The sequence below is a fragment of the Stylophora pistillata genome, chromosome 6 (genome assembly GCF_964205215.1).
Source record: "Stylophora pistillata chromosome 6, jaStyPist1.2, whole genome shotgun sequence".
Lineage (NCBI taxonomy): Eukaryota > Metazoa > Cnidaria > Anthozoa > Scleractinia > Pocilloporidae > Stylophora > Stylophora pistillata.
The window spans coordinates 18,313,082-18,332,390 of NC_142524.1; the positions used below are offsets into that span (position 1 = coordinate 18,313,082).

Genomic DNA, 19,309 nt, shown 5'->3' on the forward strand with positions numbered 1-19,309 from the left:
ATCGCCCGTTCGTGAGCGAACGGGTTATTCAAATTTTCAAGTACTGCTGGCAGGCGTTCCCTTCTCTCCTCTCCCCCTCCCCCCACCTTCTAATTGTTCGCCTCGCTCCATTTTACGCGCGGTCTGGAAAATAAAACAGAAAGCCATAAGTCCTAATTTTCGCCCAAACTCCACAAGAACGCCTGCTCTGCAGGCTATGACTCGTACGGTATCCGGACAATTCGCCACCACAACAAACTCGCCAGCACAAAACTCGCCAGCACAAAATTCGCCACCACTCGAAGCGAAATCGCCACTAGTGGCGATTTGACTTAAACGTTATGTGTAGCCTCTCGCGTGAAATTCACATCAAATGAAAGCTAAGAAGTAGTAGTATATTGCGGAAAGGTTAAGGGACTCAGAAGTTAGATGTAACGTGTCAATTTTCATAGAAATTTTTAGTTTTTTTCGGCCATTTAAACTTTACAGACGACGCGCCTTCTTCGCTCATGGTCGAACGTCAACTGAACAACAGCATAACAATTCATCATGCATATAAACGTATTATTTCCGTGAGAGACAAAATGTGCTGCTGCAATCATTGTTTGATTAAAAGAAAAAAAAGTCACTGCGTAAAACTCGGGCTTCGTGCTTCATCAAACACCATCTGTTTTTCGGTGACTGAAACTCGTGATGAAGCGCTCGTGTTTGGTATAGTGCCTCAATAGGCCTTTTGCAGTTAGAGATCACGTGCTTAGATACCGCATAGCAACGCCATACTGGAGAGCAAGCACTCCAGTGATCTCAGACAAAATAGAGATCACAGAGGTCTGCATTCAAACAAAGAATACAGCGGATAACAAGTTAAAGGGTACCCCAATTCGAGAAATCTTGTAAGTTTTAATCAACAGCTTCCTTGGAGTGTATCAGCGAAAAATGAATTTTGGTGTGATTTTGCTGCTGATACACTCCGGGGAAACTGTTGATTACTTCTTACTGGATTTCTCGTATTGGGATACCTTTTGACCTGTTATCCGCTGTATTCTTTGTTTAAATGCAGACCTCTGTGACCTCTATATTGTCTGAGATCACTGGAGTGCTTGCTCTCCAGCATGGCGTTGCTATGCGGTATCTAAGCACGTGATCTCTAGCTGCAAAAGGCCTATTCTCGATTTCTGAGCTCTGCAGGATACAGTTTTTAATAATCCAGGGAAAGAACCTTTTAACCAAAATACTTCGTTCTGAAAACTATATTGATCGAATGATTTAACGAATGCAGCCGTCAGAGGGAACATCGCTAACATGCTACTTATTATTTTAATCAATTCTAAGTTTGATCCGTTTGACCTTCAGGGACTCCTAGAGGACTCCAAGTCGCTTTCTGCCGAATTTTGCCACGTTTGCACGCACTCTTAATTTCGCATCATAAAAACTAAAAGATAAATAAACTTTAAGATCTAACCTTTCGTATGACATAAGTTTCATTAAATTTTATTGCGAAACGTGTTCATAAGAACGAAACTTGTGTTAAAGCTTACGTAGACGTTCTTTGTGCTTGAAACGAAGGGTTTACCAAACAAAGAAAGGACGCCAAAGTCTTTTGAAGCAAACTTCGCTGTATTCGTACGCGATTCTAATTTCGCAATATGCTTCGACCCCTTAGCATTTATATGATGTAAGTTTCATACAATATCATTCATATCGGCGGAAATCACTTACCGAAAATTACTCGGCGAATATCACTCTGGTTTCGCACTTCGCAAACTGTTCACAATCTTCGTGATATCAACATGTTTTATTTCGTTTTACGTTCCCTTATTGAGACAATACACCTAACTTCTGAGTCCCTTTTCCTTTTCACAATATACTACTACACCTAAGCTTTCATTTGATGTAAGTTTCACAAGAAAGGTTACACATAACGTTTAAGTCAAATCGCCAGTGGCGATTTCACTTTGAGTGGTGGCGAGTTTTGTGGTGGCGAATTGACCGTAAACCGACTTGCACATGTAGTTTAAATAGCAGCAGAGGACGACAGTGCTATCAAGTAAAAGGCACTTTTTACGAGCCAAAATTCAAAACAGGAAAAGCAAGAAAACATGAAAACGCTTCCGAACCGTAAAAATTATTATGACAAGTTATTATCCATTGGTTTTCGTACCACGATTAACAGGTCGCTGGCACATTTGATGAGCCATGGGTGAGCCGTATCCTTCACCTAACAAAAACAATGCAATCACAAAAACAAAAAACTTTGTTTTGCTGTTGTTAGAGAAGATGGACACTGAAAAGTGAACTTCCCACGGACCCATCCCACGTAGTAAATGGTGAGCTGTTCGTAATCACTCTGACCCGCGCGTTGCAACAAAAGACGCTCGTATATTTTTCCTTGGACATTATCTGTTCCGCAGAGTGAACAGCTTCCGGAAAGCAAAGCTCGTGGACAATTATTCGCTCCTCGAAATAGATAATGTCCAAGGACATTATTTCCTCGTCCATTGTTTATATAGAAGATGTGAGCAGGCACAGTGACCCTCATTTTGAGGAGCTTTCCGATCGATTTTTGTTATGGATGTATAGAGATACAGACAGATCTCCTTTAGACAATTGATCTAGTCCGGAGAGTGGCAAGATAGTTTAGTGGAAATACTAAAAAATACAGATTAGAAACATTTTCATGATTGGCAAATATTCTTAAATGATTTAAAATATCTTTAGTCATTGTTTAACTCTCAGATTAAGAGATGTGAACATTTGTAGGATTGGTCTGGCCCTGGTGTGCTCTCGAGGGGATGGCATGAAGGAGACATGTTCCATTTTCGCGAGATGTACACGGAACCCAACGTTTAAATTAAGCGTAAAGCCGCGATTTACTTCATCTTGCTATTTTGATTACTTCATAAGTTTACCTGAATTATTTCCTCTAGCATATCCACCAGAGGTTCGTTGACACCGTTAATTACTGATAGGCTGCAATCACTCCTCAGACTATTGTCCACAGCAAACCAAAGCACTTCAGCCATGCACATCATACGAAATCGTACTACAAAAGGTTTGGGATTAGAGAGCGAGCCAAATTCCTTTATACCTAGGGTAAAGAAATTAATACTTGATGAAACAGATGTCCTTTATAAGATAAACATGCTCTAGAAACAATAAATTTGAAGTCTCCGCTAACAAAAAGTTTTGCATTCATCACTTACTGCAATGTCACAATCCAAACAACGACCGTTCAAAACTTTGATTATGGACGCCCCCATTTGAAAAAGTAATTTAGTAACTTGGCTACACGAGCAAAAACCCCAAAGCTTGATTCCCTAACAACTGTAGCTCATATTTTTTCTTTAGCCTTATGGTGTAGCTCCTTAAAGTTCGGACAGATCGCTAAGAGACCGGCTAAAGGAAAATAGCTAGGCTATGCCAAGCAAGATTCACATGGGCGCCCTTTGTTTCCTAGTTTTTAACATATTTAAAGACAATTTTCGGAAAGCTAGGTTCTTTCTTGGGATCTCTAAACGTAGCCAGTGTTATAATCTCATATGCACTTTTTGATTCCGGAGTAAAAATCAAATAGTTCCTGAAGCATACTCAGTCTCCGTTGACCAATGAAGTAATGTGGTTTAATATCGGTCGAATTTCGACGAATCCACGACTAACTTCGACTAGCAAATTTGAACTTGGTAAAAAAATAAAGAAATACGTTTTTCACCTGGTTGCGACCGGAAGACAAAGAAAAAAGACCACCACCTTTCTTCACATGCCATTATTTCATAAAAAGGTCTCTGCAGGACACGTGTCACAATAAACTCGCTTATGGTAAAGAATTAGCTTAACTTATACCCCATTCACACCAGCAAAACTTGTTTAGCTAAACCGGGTTTAAATCAATGACAATCTGAAACAGAGGACTGTAAAACTGGATGATTTTCGAACAAACATCGGTTTAACCTAAAGCAAAGAAGAAAGTCAAAAAAGGTCCAATAAAGAGGCCTCCTACAAAAAATACAACAAAATCATTTTATTACTACGCGAAAGATAAGAAGTAATAGACGTTCGAGAAAGACCTCAATGAAATTACATGAAAATTAATGTCTTTGACCTGATTGTAAAAGTGGGAAGTAAATGTGTTGACAAACCTGACTGTTTCAGTTCCTGAAGGTCTTTAGTGAGTTGGTCACACCTCGCAATAAACCAGTTGTGAAAATATTCACGTAACTCGACTTCACCTGAGCCAATCAACTGATTTAGTATACGCTGCAAAAAGATAACCAGGAAATGACCAACAAAGTCCTTGCTATTCGTGCTTGTTAACTGTTATTGTTAGTGCTTGGAGATCTGCCAACTCTTCAATCCGGAATAATAGACACTCGTTCACATTTTTTCAAGTGTCAATACTCGGAGAGAACACGGAGAAACACCAATCACAAGTTGTGTATTATTTAGTTAGGGGAATACTTAGAAGCTGTGAGCAGGAGTTACACCTAAAAAAATGAATGGAGAGAGGTTTAAACTCGAAAGACTATCTAAACGTAATCACACACGGCCCGCAATCGAACAAACACAGAAGTACAATAGAAACAAGTGTGAGCCGGATTTATAACGGAAAGAAAAGATTTAAACGACATCTTTTGGAAGATCTACATAATTATTGTCTTTACCTTGAAGTAGTTGACGACCATTGTCATCAAAATCACCGGCTCTACGTATAGATTAGCGTCCTCCTGCTCAAACAGCATTAGTCTACAGGTAATGATCAAAAACACATTTTTCACAGATATACACAGTAACTTGAAATTATAGTTTTTAGGGATTCTCTCGGTAACATCAGTTTTTTTGCTAAAGACGCGCATATATATATATATAGTCAAACTAATTTCCTTTAATCCCTTCATAAGCTGGTGCACAACGATTTATGCTGGCTTCATAGTAAAACGGAGTTCAGTTAAAGTTACCAAACATTTTTACATTTCCGAGAGTTGTACGTTTTGCCATAAACCATGATACAATCCGCCTATTTCTGCTAATATAGAACCAACTCACCCCCTTCTAAAAATGATTAAAGAGTTTTTACAGCCGAAAGGGACAGTTTTTACGGGCACGACATGGACTCTAAACTAAAGTATTCATTTGTTTTATTTTTGCCTTCCACATTCGATTTTCCATTCGATTTCATCACAGTATGAAGATGATGTAGTCGTATGTCTCACTTGTGAAATTAGGCCACACAAGGACTTTTTGGTCCTTTTTTTCCTGCACTTTGATTAGTCACTTTAAACAAGCCTTGAAATCTGACTGGTTGTTTAAGTTAGTTTTCCTTTCTCGTTGGCTGGGGAAAAGATGCGATTTAGAGCAAAAATAGCGCCATTCGTGAATAAATCGCACCGCTCAGAGCCATACAGATTGTAATGGTCAACAGTGATTTCAAAATGAATGTAACAAACATTGAAAACGTTCAGGTCATCTTACCTCGCTCCCAAGTAACCTTTCAATACATCTGCAGTGGACTTCAATCCCCTAATCATGGTTTCCATGCTTTCCCAACATCCGGGAACAGACCAAAAATGTTCCACCATGAGCTGAAAAACACGTTTCACAGCCGCTGTGCATGTTAAGCTCTTCGTGGGCTCAGTAATCATGGCAACAAACTCAGCTGCTTCGAATCTTATTTCCTCCTCTTCGTCTTGTAGCAAACAAAGAGTTGAACTAAGAACACTGAAAGGCAAAAATATTCAATTTCCTTCATGTTTTAAGATAAAACAACACAACATTAAAATGAAAAACAAGAAACTGAAAAGTATTCCCCTGTAAATAATTTCTATTTCTGATTGAAATCTAAATACGTCTTGGTTAATTGCTTTAAGATCGTTGTAAATAGTTTTGGTCACATTACTAATGAACTATTTTAAAGAGTTTTTTACTTTATTCAAAACACGTCAAAATCAGCCTCACTGTAATTATTACTCGTGTATAAAGATATGCCACTATCATAAATCATTCTACAGCGCTGCCGTTCGTTTAAAGATCTTAACTCAAATCTACCATCATAACTCATCCAGAAAAAAAACAATGGCGTACAATGCAATTCGGTTCTGAAAATTTTCTTTATGATATATATCGTCACACATGTAATGCTTAGGCGCTTTTAATGAAAAATGGAAAAAAAGTCCTGAACGAGGGCCGTACGCGATGGCGCGAATGCGGCCGTAAAAGCCACACGGTCTTACGGACGGCCCACGAAATGTAAAATGCAAGAAGAAAGGACGAAAGACAAGGGGCGGTAGTTTTAATACAAAATGCTTCTTGACAGAGTAAGGTTACGCCAGGCATGAAATATTTGGCTCCAGGTCATCACGTACGGCCGGAGCGCAGCGAGACCTCGAACCTGATCCCTCCCATTCAGCCCTTCAGCCCAGTGATCAAACTCCTTGCCTACCTTATTGCCGTCTCCACCAAGTACGAATACTTGGGCAGGCCAGTTTCTCCTGTACTTGTCAGCACGGAGCTCAATATAGCAACACCACATAGCTTCAGAGACTGGACTGTGCCCTGTCTTAATAGTTCATCTTGCTCCCAGTCGCAGTTTGTTTGAATCAACTCACGCCACTGATTTAACATTTCTTGCAACTCCAGTGGAATGGTTGGTAAGACACTCATGTTAATGGAATGCCTAAGAATCAGACCGCATGCAGGAATTGCTTTACCAGCCACAGTTACCCCTCTTAACTTTTTAGCTAATGAAGTCAGCTTATTCCAGAGTTCCCTTACGTTAGCGTTGGTCGGAAAGCACACATCTGAGTGGGCACAACCTTTCACAAAGAGATCCAGAGCCGACAACAGACAGCAATGGTCCGTTTCGTGGATCACACAGGTCACAAGATCGGTAAGGACTGAGCCTGGCATTTGTTGTGATTCGTTGAATAAATACTCCAAAGCAGCAAATCTCCGTTCCTTGTTGGTGGACAACATGAGCTGGGATAACTGACTTTCTTGTTCTTTGAGATAACGATAAAAGATAACAACATGGCGTTTATATCACTCATCCCATTGAAACATGGATGGTGTATGAGATCACTCAGACATTTTATCCCAGACTTCTTTCTGACGACATCATCATTGAGGTGTTACTCTGAAATAAATCGTATCTGCCATACTTTCCCAAAAATTCATGACCAAACATTCGGCTACAATATTCAAATAAAACTATGTTGGTACAAGTGCACCATCCTATGAGTGAGTTGACATGCACGAAAAACTATGGAAATACGAAAAATATGTGCCAGCACAGCACTCCTACTAACTGAATCGTTCTCGGTGTTAAGGCCAACGATACATAAATTTCATCTTCTTACCTTTTGACCGAGGGTGATAAAACTCAAAATGGATACACGCCCTGACTACTTCACGTTGCCACTGTGCTTCACAAAGCAACGAATGAACAGCTTCAGCGGCAGGTACTCTTAAACTATCCAAAACCACTGATTTAAGTATATTAACATCTGCAAAAAGATAAAAAGGCATGTTGGGCTTGCATGAAAATTATCAGTGTGTAATCAAAACAACACGTGTACATAGCATACAAAAGCATACATTTACCTCGTTCACATTCTTTCAGGAAGTAAAAAAAATACTTCATTAGAGTATTGAGGAAGGCAGCTCGCGTTAGGGGACAATGATTCCTCAAGGAACATATCCACGACTTTTTCAACATTTCCTTTACAAGACCGCTTGCCTTTTCTTCAATCGCAGAGTACGGAACAATTTCAAGAATTGCGTCAATTTGGAGTAAGATCCCATGAAGAACATTCTGCGAAAAGCCCTTCGTTGGCTCTGGACTTGGAAGAAGCTTGACCAGTTCCTCCACCCTTTCCAACAGGTTTTCGCGAGGAATAAACGGCACAAGAGCTTTGGCTGCAATAACACGTTCTGTGTGTGATGGACTTGAAGTCAACAACATCAGGTGAGGAACAAACTCCGACAAAAGGCTTACTGAACTAAAAACCAGAAAAAAAAAGAAATCGATACAAAGCCTTATTAAATGAGAAGCAAATTGGTGAAGCACGCCTAGCCAGTTTCGTCTTTATATGACAAGTTAAATGCTACCTCATTTAGAACTAAACAACCTTTGTGAGATGAGTGTAGTAAGAACTTGGAAAAGGAAACAGAGCAACGAGCCAATTAGAACTTGAAATAGAACAAGCAAAACTATCTGATGCGCAGGAAAACGCTAATGACCAAGTTGCGATTGATTTCGGCTGTGCATCAAATCTGTTGGCAGGGTGCCGCTAATTTTTTGAGTAATCATAGTCGAAGTAGAGTAAACCCAATTTAATCCCAGATTACTTTCCACATTCAATTAAAATTTTCTCTACAAAGAAGATTGATAAAGCAAAATCATAAAATTACGCCTGCTTTGCAAGCTAATCCACAAGTAATATTTTGATTCAGTGACTACGTATGCACTCCACTAGACCAGTTTCTTAGGGTTCTCCACTAACTTTACTGAAAAGCTGCAAATCAGCCGACTTCTTTGGGTTTTGAATTTTTCCGACCACCTTTTGCCACATACGTTTGAAAGTCTTTGATATAAATTAAAGAAATTTAATACTTCAATGTCTTCAGTGACATTCCAATTTCAGAACATGAAGTCACAATGAAAACTAGACGATAGTCTAACCTTTCGTCGAATTTAGAGTATGAATGAAGCTTTGACAGAAGTGTCAAAATGGGAAACAGTTCTGGTTTGGATATTTTAAAAAACTGTTTGGCGGAACTGTCAGCTGACTGTGACGTATTTTGCAAATGAGCAATGAAGAACTTGCGTAGAGCAGGGAAGCTGTTGAAGAAGTCCGACGAGCTTATCGTGTTCATTTCAGTTTCGTCATCCCCACTTCGCCGCTGACCAAGCATTCGCTTTACTAAGGAACCTAGAGTGGTGGCAAAATAGAATGTATAAATAGACGGCAACCATCGCTAGGGCGGTCTGGGCCGGGTTCTTTTAATTTAACCTAAATTTTTGCTTCAGCTGTTTGAAGGAAGAACAGGATTAGGGTTTGAGAAAAAATATTTTGCGGATGAACAATGAGATTGTTCGATTAAAATTTAAAAGAGGCTCACTGCCTTTTCAAACGCTCTCTCGTCTGACTACGGAAAGTTTCCGTAATGTCCTGATGGAAAAGTTCTTTTGATGGAACGGGCAGCAGAAAGGTAAACATTGGACACATGTATGCGAGCTTCATCTACAAGGAGGGAGATAACAGGTTAGCAAAACATCATACCTAAGTCAATTTTGTATGAACAGAGATGAACAAGCGTTTCATGTAAGGGAAAACGCTTACGAAGAATGTAAGATTAAAAAAGAAACACATTTCCAGAATGAGTTAGAATGAACTCAACTTGCTCACATGTGAGATTTAAGATTTAAAAACTCTCGGAAAATTATTTTTCAAGACCACTTCGCACTTCAACCTTATTCATCTCAAGAGAAGTAAAGCGGATTAGGAAGCTTTTTCATCTCAATTAAATGAGATAAATCATGTTTTTGAAATACGGAGTAGATACAAAAATTGCAGTGATACTCGTAGGGATTCAAACTTGTGCCCCCTAGATACTACAGTCGAAACTGTGCACCACATTAAGTGGTCACCTTGTATTGAGTAGTCCCAAAATTCTTTACCCTTAAACAATGTAATTTTCACCCTTTAATTAGTCCGAACGGCCTGTTTGTATTGTCTTCCACATTTATTGAACGGTCACTTAAAGGGAACCATTAAAATAAAACTAAGAACAAGCTTTCAAGCATATATTTTGTTCGTCTCCCGTAATCAATGCTAGTAGTATTCTTAAGCGTGTGTTTGTATATTTGGTGGTCAACTATGGCACAAAATGGCGTTTTTCATAGCCTTTTTTAATACCTTTTTACTGTGGAGCCTTTATTAAGCGGCCAACCTGTATTTAGCGCCATTCCCCGCGGGTGACCACTAAAAACAGGTTCGACTGTAGTTGGGCGCTACTACCAAATGCATGCACTTTTGTGAAATGCTTAACTATAGAGGTATCTCACCAAACAGTTGCATGGAAGCATTCCTAACCGCCCATGATGAAGATGCGAATCCCCCTATGGCCATTATGGTTCCCTGCGAGGCGTACTGCAGCACTTCACAACCAAGGGACGTATCTTGGTAAAGTAGCTTCAAAATGTTGATTGCGTGTACCTACAATCATCGAATGCAGAATAAGAGTGTTAAGAAAGTAACACTGGTTCAATTTGATGCTCACTAAAAGAACATTTGAAGGATGAGAGGTAACAGGAGGTCTGGACGCGAGACAAAACTTACAACTAAGATTTGTAGTCATAACATAATTATAATGATGATAATAACCACGGTAACGACAATGATAACAATAATAATAATAACAAAGATAAAAATGATCGTACAAATAACAGGAATAATATCATAACGATAATGATGATAATAATAATAACGTAGTAGTGATAACAACACCAACACAAATGGAAATGATGATGATGACTCTGCAAAAGGTATAAACGTTAACCTGAATGCCACAGCAGAGACAGTAGAGTATTCCAAGTATGCAATTTTATTTGTGGGGCTAGGCTGACGATGAAATTTTTTTTAGAACATTAATCAATATTAGTGTTGTTACTGAAATATACACAATGTGTTGTCATTAATTTTTCTGGTTCTTTGAATTAAAAACAAACTCCCCCCTGAATACCTGTGACAGGTCGAGGTGTTGGTCTGTTACAGCAGGAATAGGTAATGATGCAATGTCCAGTAGAGACTTCATGGACTGCTTCAACAGCAGTCTTTGGCCTGAGTTTGGTTCACATGCCAAAATACTGGAAAATAGCACCGGTAGCCCCGCACTGAAAGATCAATTCGATTTTTTGTTTTGTAATCAATAAAAAAGTGAAGTTTTCTCAAAGCAAAAACAGTACCAAGGACGCCACCAACACAGGCGCTAGCATAAGCAGAACAAACATTTTCTGCTCGTGCTTTTGTCAAGTAAGATCGCGCTGCTGTAAACACATGCATAAAATAAGGATGCATTATCGAACTGTGCATGTGCACGTGCTTACGCTTGTGTGTGCACGTGCTTACGCTTGTGTGTGCACCTCCTCCACTCTACCAATATACTTATGCTTGTGCTAACGTCGTGGCGCAAACCAAGCGTTTTTTGATAGATGGGTTCGTTGCAAATCCGTGGCCGACAGGTTTCGGTTACCTGCGTCTGGTGATAGAGGTTTGAGAGCTTGATAACGACACTGTCTTCAACATGTCATCTAACCATTCCTTTGGTACAGAGTGAAGACATGGTAGTGATGACTGGAATAAACACCGGAAAATCTTTAAAAAACTGCTCCTGCAATGCTGAACAACACCCTATAAAGAAAATTTCATTTTATCTAATGAACAGTTGGCAGAACAAAACGATAAGCGATCTTTCGTGGAAAAATCAAGTAATAAGACGACTGTGCGAGAACGGCGCAGATAGTTATCAAATTCGTGTAACACGTTCCGCTCATTGTTTGCTACCATTTTGTTATTGTTGAATTCTGAAAAACATAAGCCAATTAAAATCAGAGCAAGCAGCAAACTTAACACTTGTAAGCGTCACTGATTATGGCTAGGTTACATGTGAACTGCCTCCTCTGGGCACAAGGAAAAACTGTCATCAAAATACTGCGGGTGTGAACTGGTCATTGAATTTCACTGAATACAATAGAGATGGAGCCAGCAACACCACAACAGTTCTGTAAAGAAACGTTTTTGGCTCTGCAAGTGCGAAGTTTGAACAGCGATCTGCTTGCGTTAGCGACAAAAAAAGTGAATAACAGATGACAATGGGTTATATGCAAAACCGAGAGAGGACTTAGGGCTGGCGTAAGGGTAGTAAAACACACCTGGTGCCTACACTGCATGATAACTTTCCAAGTTGTCTCGGCCACATTTCTTAAAGTTTCTTCACGAAGTAGCTGAATGGCTGGTAAATGCTTGAGTTGGGTGATGGTCTTTTCAAATATGACCGCTAGCAAATGACATGCACACTGTTGAAACAAAAGAAACTAGTATGAAAGTGCTGTTCCCGGCAGAAGTTCAGTAATTCTTCAAAGATGCCTTATTAATTACTGGTCTACATAACATTAAATATCTTTCCATAAAGTGAACATGGGAAAGTCTTGAACACCATTAAAGCGCTTGTGAAACACAAAAGAATGGCACTAGTGAGTGAAGTACCTTAATATTAAGCCAGCAGCATGAAATGACCATATCTTTGTGGATGTCAACGGAATACATTTTTTCACTTCCCTCGTCATCGTCAGTCATTGACAAAGACACTATTTCATCCAGGGCCTCACCGATATCTGCAAACGATGCTCCACCAACTGACGGATGAAAACAAATATTTCTAGTGGTGAAAAGTCCAATAACCAAACGAATGGCAAAGATGGTGCACGAGAAATAAAGGTTAAGGCGAGAGCATCCCACCCGCCCCTGGCTTGCTAAAAAAGAGGAAAATCTCAACAGGGAGTGAAAAGTGGTGCCTGTCGCGGAGGGCCGAGCGACCACTCCACGAGAATTAGTAACCGCTCCTTTTCAGACCATGTGCGAAACGAAGGAGGATTTTGTCCTCCGTGTAAATCGTTGTGTTTAGTTGAGAATAAAGAAAAATCGCGTTCGCGACATGGTAGCAGAGCGACTACATCCACTGCCGAAACTCCGACGTTAATCTTCCGAGGAGGAAAGCCCGATTTAAACCGGAGAAGAATCTTAACAAAGAAAGAGACGAAAATTACGAATTCGCTCGATCGACGAAATCAACAACAACAGCCGTGAATTGAACCGTCCTCTTAACCGAAACCGCCGACAAGATGACAGATTTGGGCGACATAAGAAGACTTATTGGCCCAAGGAAAAGGCATGTCCTTATCAACCTTGAAGCAGCGACAGAAATGAAGGAACGTCCCATCGATGGTGATTTAGAGCAACTTTTGGACGAAACCCGTGACAAGCGAGACCGCCTACAGCAGCATTTAACTGTTTATCAAAGCCTTCGCGTGCAACTTGACGCTGCCGCAAAACTCGCTAGTAAATCAGAACACGATAAAGTCATGAAAGATTATGATGAATTTGTTAATCTAGTTTTGGAAGCAGAAGACGCCGTGGTAGGATTGAGCTCAAAAATGGCCATGATAAAGGACCGAATGGAATTCAAATTACAACGAGGGACAAGTAAGGTGAACTTTGAACTCGAAGAGAAGATGTTAGAGATCGAACAACAGAAGGCCGAAATTGAACACCGAAAATTACAAATTGAGGCAGAACGACTTACCCTGGAGAAAGAAAAACTGAGGAAGAAATTAGAAGTTGACACTAAACCAGGTACGAAACCTAGCACTGTAAAATTACCTAAGCTTGACTTCAAGAAGTTTAGTGGAGGGCTCCTAAATTGGCAGGAATTCTGGGATTCCTTTAACTCAGCTATACATTCTAATCCATCTCTCAGTCCAGCAGAAAAAATGAATTACCTCAGAGCTCAGCTAGAAGGTGATGCTGCAGATGTTATCTCAGGTCTAACCCTGACTAATGCAAATTACGAACAGTCTATAAAATTGTTGAAGGAACGTTATGGACAAAATGAGGTCATCGTCAATGTTCATTATACTAGTCTTATGGATTTACCTGCCTCCTCAAGTCAAACATCAGCCCTACGTAAGAACTATGATCTCATTGAAAAACACCTTAGATCATTAGAAGCTCTTGGAGAAAATATTGAGAGTAAAATGCTAGTGTCCCTGATAATGGCTAAACTACCCAAAGATGTTCTCATCCACCTGACTGACCAGAAAAATGATGGTGATGAATGGACAGTGCAGCTACTCAGAGATCAGTTGCATAGGTACATTAGTAACAGAGAAAATGCAGATAGGCAAACTTCTTACAACGTTGACTACAAAGGCTCGGTTGGAAACATGTGGTCTACATCACAAGTCACCCAGTTTGGTTCTAACACTACTACAGGTGCATTACTGTCTGAAACCAAACAACCGCAGAATCTCACAGGAAGAAGGAAAATGATTTGCATTTATTGCAATGGACAACACTGGAGTGATGAGTGTCAAACCTTCCCAACTGTGACAGCTAGGAAAGAAAAGATCAAGGGGCACTGTTTTATCTGTCTCAAACAAGGTCACCAACAGAAAAATTGTACAGTGAAGAAGACGTGTGTTTATTGCAAACAAGAAATCGTCACCACAGAAGCCTCTGCATTAAGAGGTTTCCAGTTGAGAAGTCCTCAGAAATGGCACATTCTGTTACTGAACCCTTATCTGCTACTGTTGCTACAGAACATACCTTGCTGTCCTCTGACGAACAAGTGCTGATGCAAACTGCCACCGTGGAAGTAGAAAACTTGCAAAAATCAAGAAAAGTGACCACCAGATTACTTCTAGACACGGGCAGCCAAAGGACCTACATCACCAACGAGCTAGCAGAAAAACTCCAGTTGCCAATCACAGGATCAGAAACACTAACAGTGTATACATTCAGTGCATCAAAACCCAGAGAGCTTCACACTCCTATCACTGAACTCCGGCTTTTAACAAAGGGTGGACCATCTCTGCATTTAAGAGTCAATGTTGTACCCACGATAACCGGTAACCTACAACGAACGTACTTCAACCCAGAGAAATTCAGTCACCTACTGAAGGATATCCCCCTTGCCGACTCAGTACCCTCAACCGCAGAAACTGCCAACATAGAACTGTTGCTAGGAAATGATTATTACTGTGATATTTTCTCTGGTGATATTGCAATGAAAGCAGTCAGTCCAGGATTAAACCTCATGGAATCCAAGTTGGGATGGATCCTAACAGGCAGAGTGAAATGTCATGATGACAAACCAGACAGCTCCATCTCAATGCTGACCTACACGTCCAGTCCTATCAGTGTACATCTGAGTGCTCAGTCTGATGACAAGCAGCCATTAGCTGCACAAAAGACACAACTTGAAGAGTTTTGGAAGCTTGAGACCCTAGGCATCAGAGAGCCTGTACAAGAAAATGAAGATGACAAAGCTTTGCAAAAATTTAACGAAACAGTCCACTTTGAAGACGGACGATACCAAGTAACCTGGCCTTGGAAAGAAGAGTCTCCATCATTACCAACCAATTATGAACTGGCAATGGGAAGGTTGAGATCCCAAGTCAATAGACTGTCACGAAATGACAAACATCTCCAGAAATATGATGCCGTAATCCAGGACCAAGTGCAGAAGGGAATTGTCGAGGTCGTCCCAGATGAAGATTGTAAAAACACCTTGAAACATTACATTCCACATCACGCAATACTGACACCCGAGAAGACAACAACAAAACTTAGAATAGTGTTTGACGCCTCCGCAAAGACCAGGAAGAAAAATCAAAGCCTAAACGAAAGCCTTCACCGTGGCCCTGTCATATTGGAGGATTTATGTGGCCTTCTCTTGAGGTTCAGGCTTCACAAAGTGGCTCTAGTTGCAGATGTAGAGAAAGCATTCCTTCAAGTGGGTCTGCAACCTGATGATAGAGATGTAACAAGGTTCCTTTGGTTAAAAGACCCTTCCAAACCTACTGTTGAGAACAATGTTCAAATACTGAGATTCACCAGAGTCCCATTCGGTATGATATCCAGTCCATTTCTTTTGGCTGCAACGATCAAGAATCATCTAACCAAGGCTGGTACCCCCATCGCTCATCAGATAGCAGATAATATGTACGTAGACAACATGATTACAGGCGTTGAAACAGCAACACAAGCAGAGGAGCTGTACGAGGAAGCCAAAACTCTCTTCCAATCTGCATCAATGAATCTTCGTGAGTGGGCTTCAAACTCCTCTGAATTTCTCCAGAACATCCCAGAATGTGATAGAACCAGTGCAGAAACCGTGAAAGTCCTAGGAACCTCCTGGAATTTGATTACAGATACCATTTTTATCAATGGATCTCATAATCTGTCCTCCAACGTGAACACCAAAAGAGAAGCATTGCAGTCTGTCAGCAGAATTTACGACCCATTGGGCCTCTTTTCCCCAGCCACACTGAATGCAAAGCTGTTCATTCAGGAACTGTGGAAACAAGAAAAACATTGGGACGAGACATTCAGTCAGTCAAGTCAACAAGAATGGAACAAGATATGTGAGAGCCTGACTCCATTGTCCTCACAGCCATTATCCAGATATGTTGGTGGAGATGAACACAAACTGTTCTGCTTCACAGATGCCTCTGCCAAAGCCTATTCAGCAGTAGTATACCTCTACTCTTCAGTAAATGGAAAAGCGACTGTCAACCTGGTGTTTTCGAAAGCACGCGTCGCACCAGCCAAACAACTCAGCATTCCAAGGTTGGAGCTGCTAGGTGTTCTTATTGGAACGAGATGCCTGAACTATGTAACTCAGCAACTTCAGTTGTCCGTGGCAGATAGATTCCTGTGGACCGACTCACAGTGTGTACTTCACTGGATAACAACGTGTAAGCCATTACCTGTATTTGTTCAGAACCGACTTAGAGAGATTACCTCACACAGGGATATCAAGTTCGACTATGTGTCCACTTCACAAAATCCAGCCGATATGTCTACCAGAGGTGTCTCAGCAGATGAACTTATCCAGAATAACTTGTGGTGGCATGGCCCATCGTGGTTAACTGATCATCCATCACAATGGCCGTCATGGAAGTCAACACAATTTGACAGCAAGATGTCTGAACAGAATACCAAACAATTTCCTGGCCCACGTGTTATGTATGAGACTACAACACTGGCTGGAATACCGAGAGAGACCAGCAAAACATCACTCGACAAGCCAGCTGCGCCCTTTGGGATCAGCGAAAGAAATTACTCTTCGCTTACCAAACTACTTAGAGTGAGCGCTTGGGCCTTGCGGTTTATCCGAAAACTACAGAACAAGAGCACAACCAAAGAACAGCTTACATCAGACGAAATAAGTCAAGCAAAGGTCATGTGGGAGAAGTATGTCCAAAAGAGTGTATTTACACCAGAAATCAATGCAGTCAAACAAAATTCAAGAAACAATCTGACGAACCAATTGGGCCTACAGTTGGATGAACACGGAGTACTAAGGTGCCATGGTAGATTAATCAGTGAAAACCTCCCAGAACATACTGCGTTCCCAAAACTCCTTCCAAAGAACCATGACTTCACAAGCTTAGTCATCAACAGCTTCCATGAAAAGCTGATGCATGCAGGTGTATCTCACACTTTAGCGGCTACCAGAAGAGAGTTCTGGATTCCACAAGGAAGATCATCTGTACGAAGAGTTCTACTCAAATGCTTGAGATGTAGACGATATCAAGGAGGACCATACAGAATGCCCGCAATGGCTCCCTATCCACGATCACGAATAGAAGAATCTCCACCCTTTACATACACTGGTCTTGACTATCTTGGACCCTTGTATGTGAAAGTCAGTCAGCCATCAGCAACCCAAAAAGTCTGGTTGTGTCTGTTCACTTGTTTAGCTGTTAGGGCTATTCACTTAGAAGTCGTTCATGACATGACCGCCGAACAATTCTTGTTCTGCCTAAGAAGATTCATTGCCACACGTGGAAAACCGAGACAGATAATTTCCGACAATGCTTCCCAGTTCAAAGTAGTAAAGTCGACTGTTGAAGAAGCATGGCAACTCTCCATGACAAGTCCTGACACACAAAGTTACCTGGCCAACGAGGGCATAAAGTGGAGCTTCACCATTGAACTTGCGCCCTGGATGGGTGGTTTCTATGAAAGACTTATCGGTCTTGTGAAACAGTCTCTTCGAAAGAGTATTGGAAAGATTTGTCTTACTATAGTTCAACTGGAAACTGTTGTAAAGGAAGTCGAAGCAGTAATCAATTCCCGGCCATTAGTCTACGTAGGAGCTGACTTCAGCTCTGGATTCACACTCACCCCAGGAGATTTCCTCAGCCTTAACCCAAAAACAGGCGTACCCTCCCTAGCAGAAGAAGATCGACAGCAAGACCCAGATTTCCTTAGCAAATTGAGTTCTTCACAAAAACTCCTTGACACGTGGCGTAAGGGTCAGAAACATCTTGACACGTTTTGGAACCTATGGTTCAACGAGTATGTTCTGAGTTTGCGTGAACGGACTCAGAACCACTTAAAAGCTCCCAGGACACAATCCTCAACCCAACCCACTAAAGGAGACGTTGTACTTCTGAAGGAAAACACGCCACGAGGTACCTGGAAGTTAGCCATTGTGGAGGAACTAATTTCAAGTGCAGACGGAAAAATCAGAGCCGCAACAATCCGAACAGCTACAGGAAAGTTGCTAAACCGTACGCTCAACTTCTTGTACCCCCTGGAATGTGCTGAACAACGAGAAAGCCCAATCCAGCCCAGCCGAAGTGAGGATGACCAGTATGATGCAAGCCACCAAAGAAGCAAACAAAGACTTACCACTGAGCGCCCAACCCGGAAGGCAGCTATTAAAGCAAGACAAGCCCTAAACAAACTGTTAAACATTTGATCCTGATCGCATATTATTATCCCGTTTCTTAGATTTTGTTTTTGGCCATAATAACTCCATTTCGTTCTGTTAAAAAAAAAAAAAAAAAGATTTCCTTTAATCCCGAACATTGACAGTCAGAACTTCTCGGCTGGGGAGTGTCGCGGAGGGCCGAGCGACCACTCCACGAGAATTAGTAACCGCTCCTTTTCAGACCATGTGCGAAACGAAGGAGGATTTTGTCCTCCGTGTAAATCGTTGTGTTTAGTTGAGAATAAAGAAAAATCGCGTTCGCGACAGTGCCAGTCGCTTGTCCAGCATTTATACTCGAACTGAACATCGATGATGGCATATGGATCCCACCGCATACACCTAGTTACGTGATGTTAGGTGCAGTACAAGAATGCGCAGCGCAACAGGGAGTGAAAAGTGGTGCCAGTCGCTTGTCCAGCATTTATACTCGAACTGAACATCGATGATGGCATATGGATCCCACCGCATACACCTAGTTACGTGATGTTAGGTGCAGTACAAGAATGCGCAGCGCAACGTGAGAAATCATCTAAGTCATAACAGGAGAAAATGATAGGAGGTTATTTTCTCCTGGTCATAAACAACGGGACCGACAAATCTATCTACGAATTCATCGTATAAATCTTCTTCGACGATTTACCGTCGATACCTTACGAGTGACGCATTCTTTTCCTGAACCCCAAAAGGGCAAAGAAAGAATCGAGCAATGGGCAAAATATGTACTGCATGTAAATGTTAGGCCCTCAAATAAGGTATTTATCGTTTCAATAAA

General features: G+C 41.0%; 2 protein-coding genes across 3 annotated transcripts in view; one reads left to right on the forward strand and one right to left on the reverse strand.

The window, feature by feature from the left end:
- The window catches only part of LOC111338265 (tRNA (32-2'-O)-methyltransferase regulator THADA), a 67,768-nt gene that overhangs the window by 13,103 nt on the left and 35,356 nt on the right, over window positions 1-19,309 (reverse strand). Inside the window, exons 28-41 of one of the 2 annotated variants that reach the window (XM_088726023.1) lie at window positions 12,240-12,388; window positions 11,906-12,049; window positions 11,227-11,384; window positions 10,717-10,867; window positions 10,040-10,190; window positions 8,654-8,903; window positions 7,573-7,970; window positions 7,329-7,475; window positions 6,413-6,971; window positions 5,446-5,691; window positions 4,638-4,719; window positions 4,116-4,233; window positions 2,889-3,067; window positions 592-2,197 (exon numbers count right to left, since the gene is read on the reverse strand). In XM_088726023.1, the coding sequence (XP_088582149.1) occupies window positions 2,108-2,197; window positions 2,889-3,067; window positions 4,116-4,233; window positions 4,638-4,719; window positions 5,446-5,691; window positions 6,413-6,971; window positions 7,329-7,475; window positions 7,573-7,970; window positions 8,654-8,903; window positions 10,040-10,190; window positions 10,717-10,867; window positions 11,227-11,384; window positions 11,906-12,049; window positions 12,240-12,388 (2,822 nt within the window). In that variant the 3' untranslated portion in view covers window positions 592-2,107. Of the gene's footprint in view, window positions 1-591; window positions 2,198-2,888; window positions 3,068-4,115; window positions 4,234-4,637; window positions 4,720-5,445; window positions 5,692-6,412; window positions 6,972-7,328; window positions 7,476-7,572; window positions 7,971-8,653; window positions 8,904-10,039; window positions 10,191-10,716; window positions 10,868-11,226; window positions 11,385-11,905; window positions 12,050-12,239; window positions 12,389-19,309 lie in introns of those variants that run through there. The other variant, XM_088726024.1, reaches the window with a different exon arrangement.
- On the forward strand, window positions 14,226-18,809 carry LOC148728616 (uncharacterized). The gene has a single exon (XM_088726025.1). The coding sequence runs from the start codon at window positions 14,305-14,307 to the stop codon at window positions 18,523-18,525; it is 4,221 nt and encodes a 1,406-aa protein (XP_088582151.1). The 5' UTR covers window positions 14,226-14,304; the 3' UTR covers window positions 18,526-18,809.

Excerpts from the sequence above, each read along its gene's own strand:
- LOC148728616 (XM_088726025.1), top strand. The coding sequence starts at position 14,305 with ATGGCACATTCTGTTACTGAACCCTTATCTGCTACTGTTGCTACAGAA.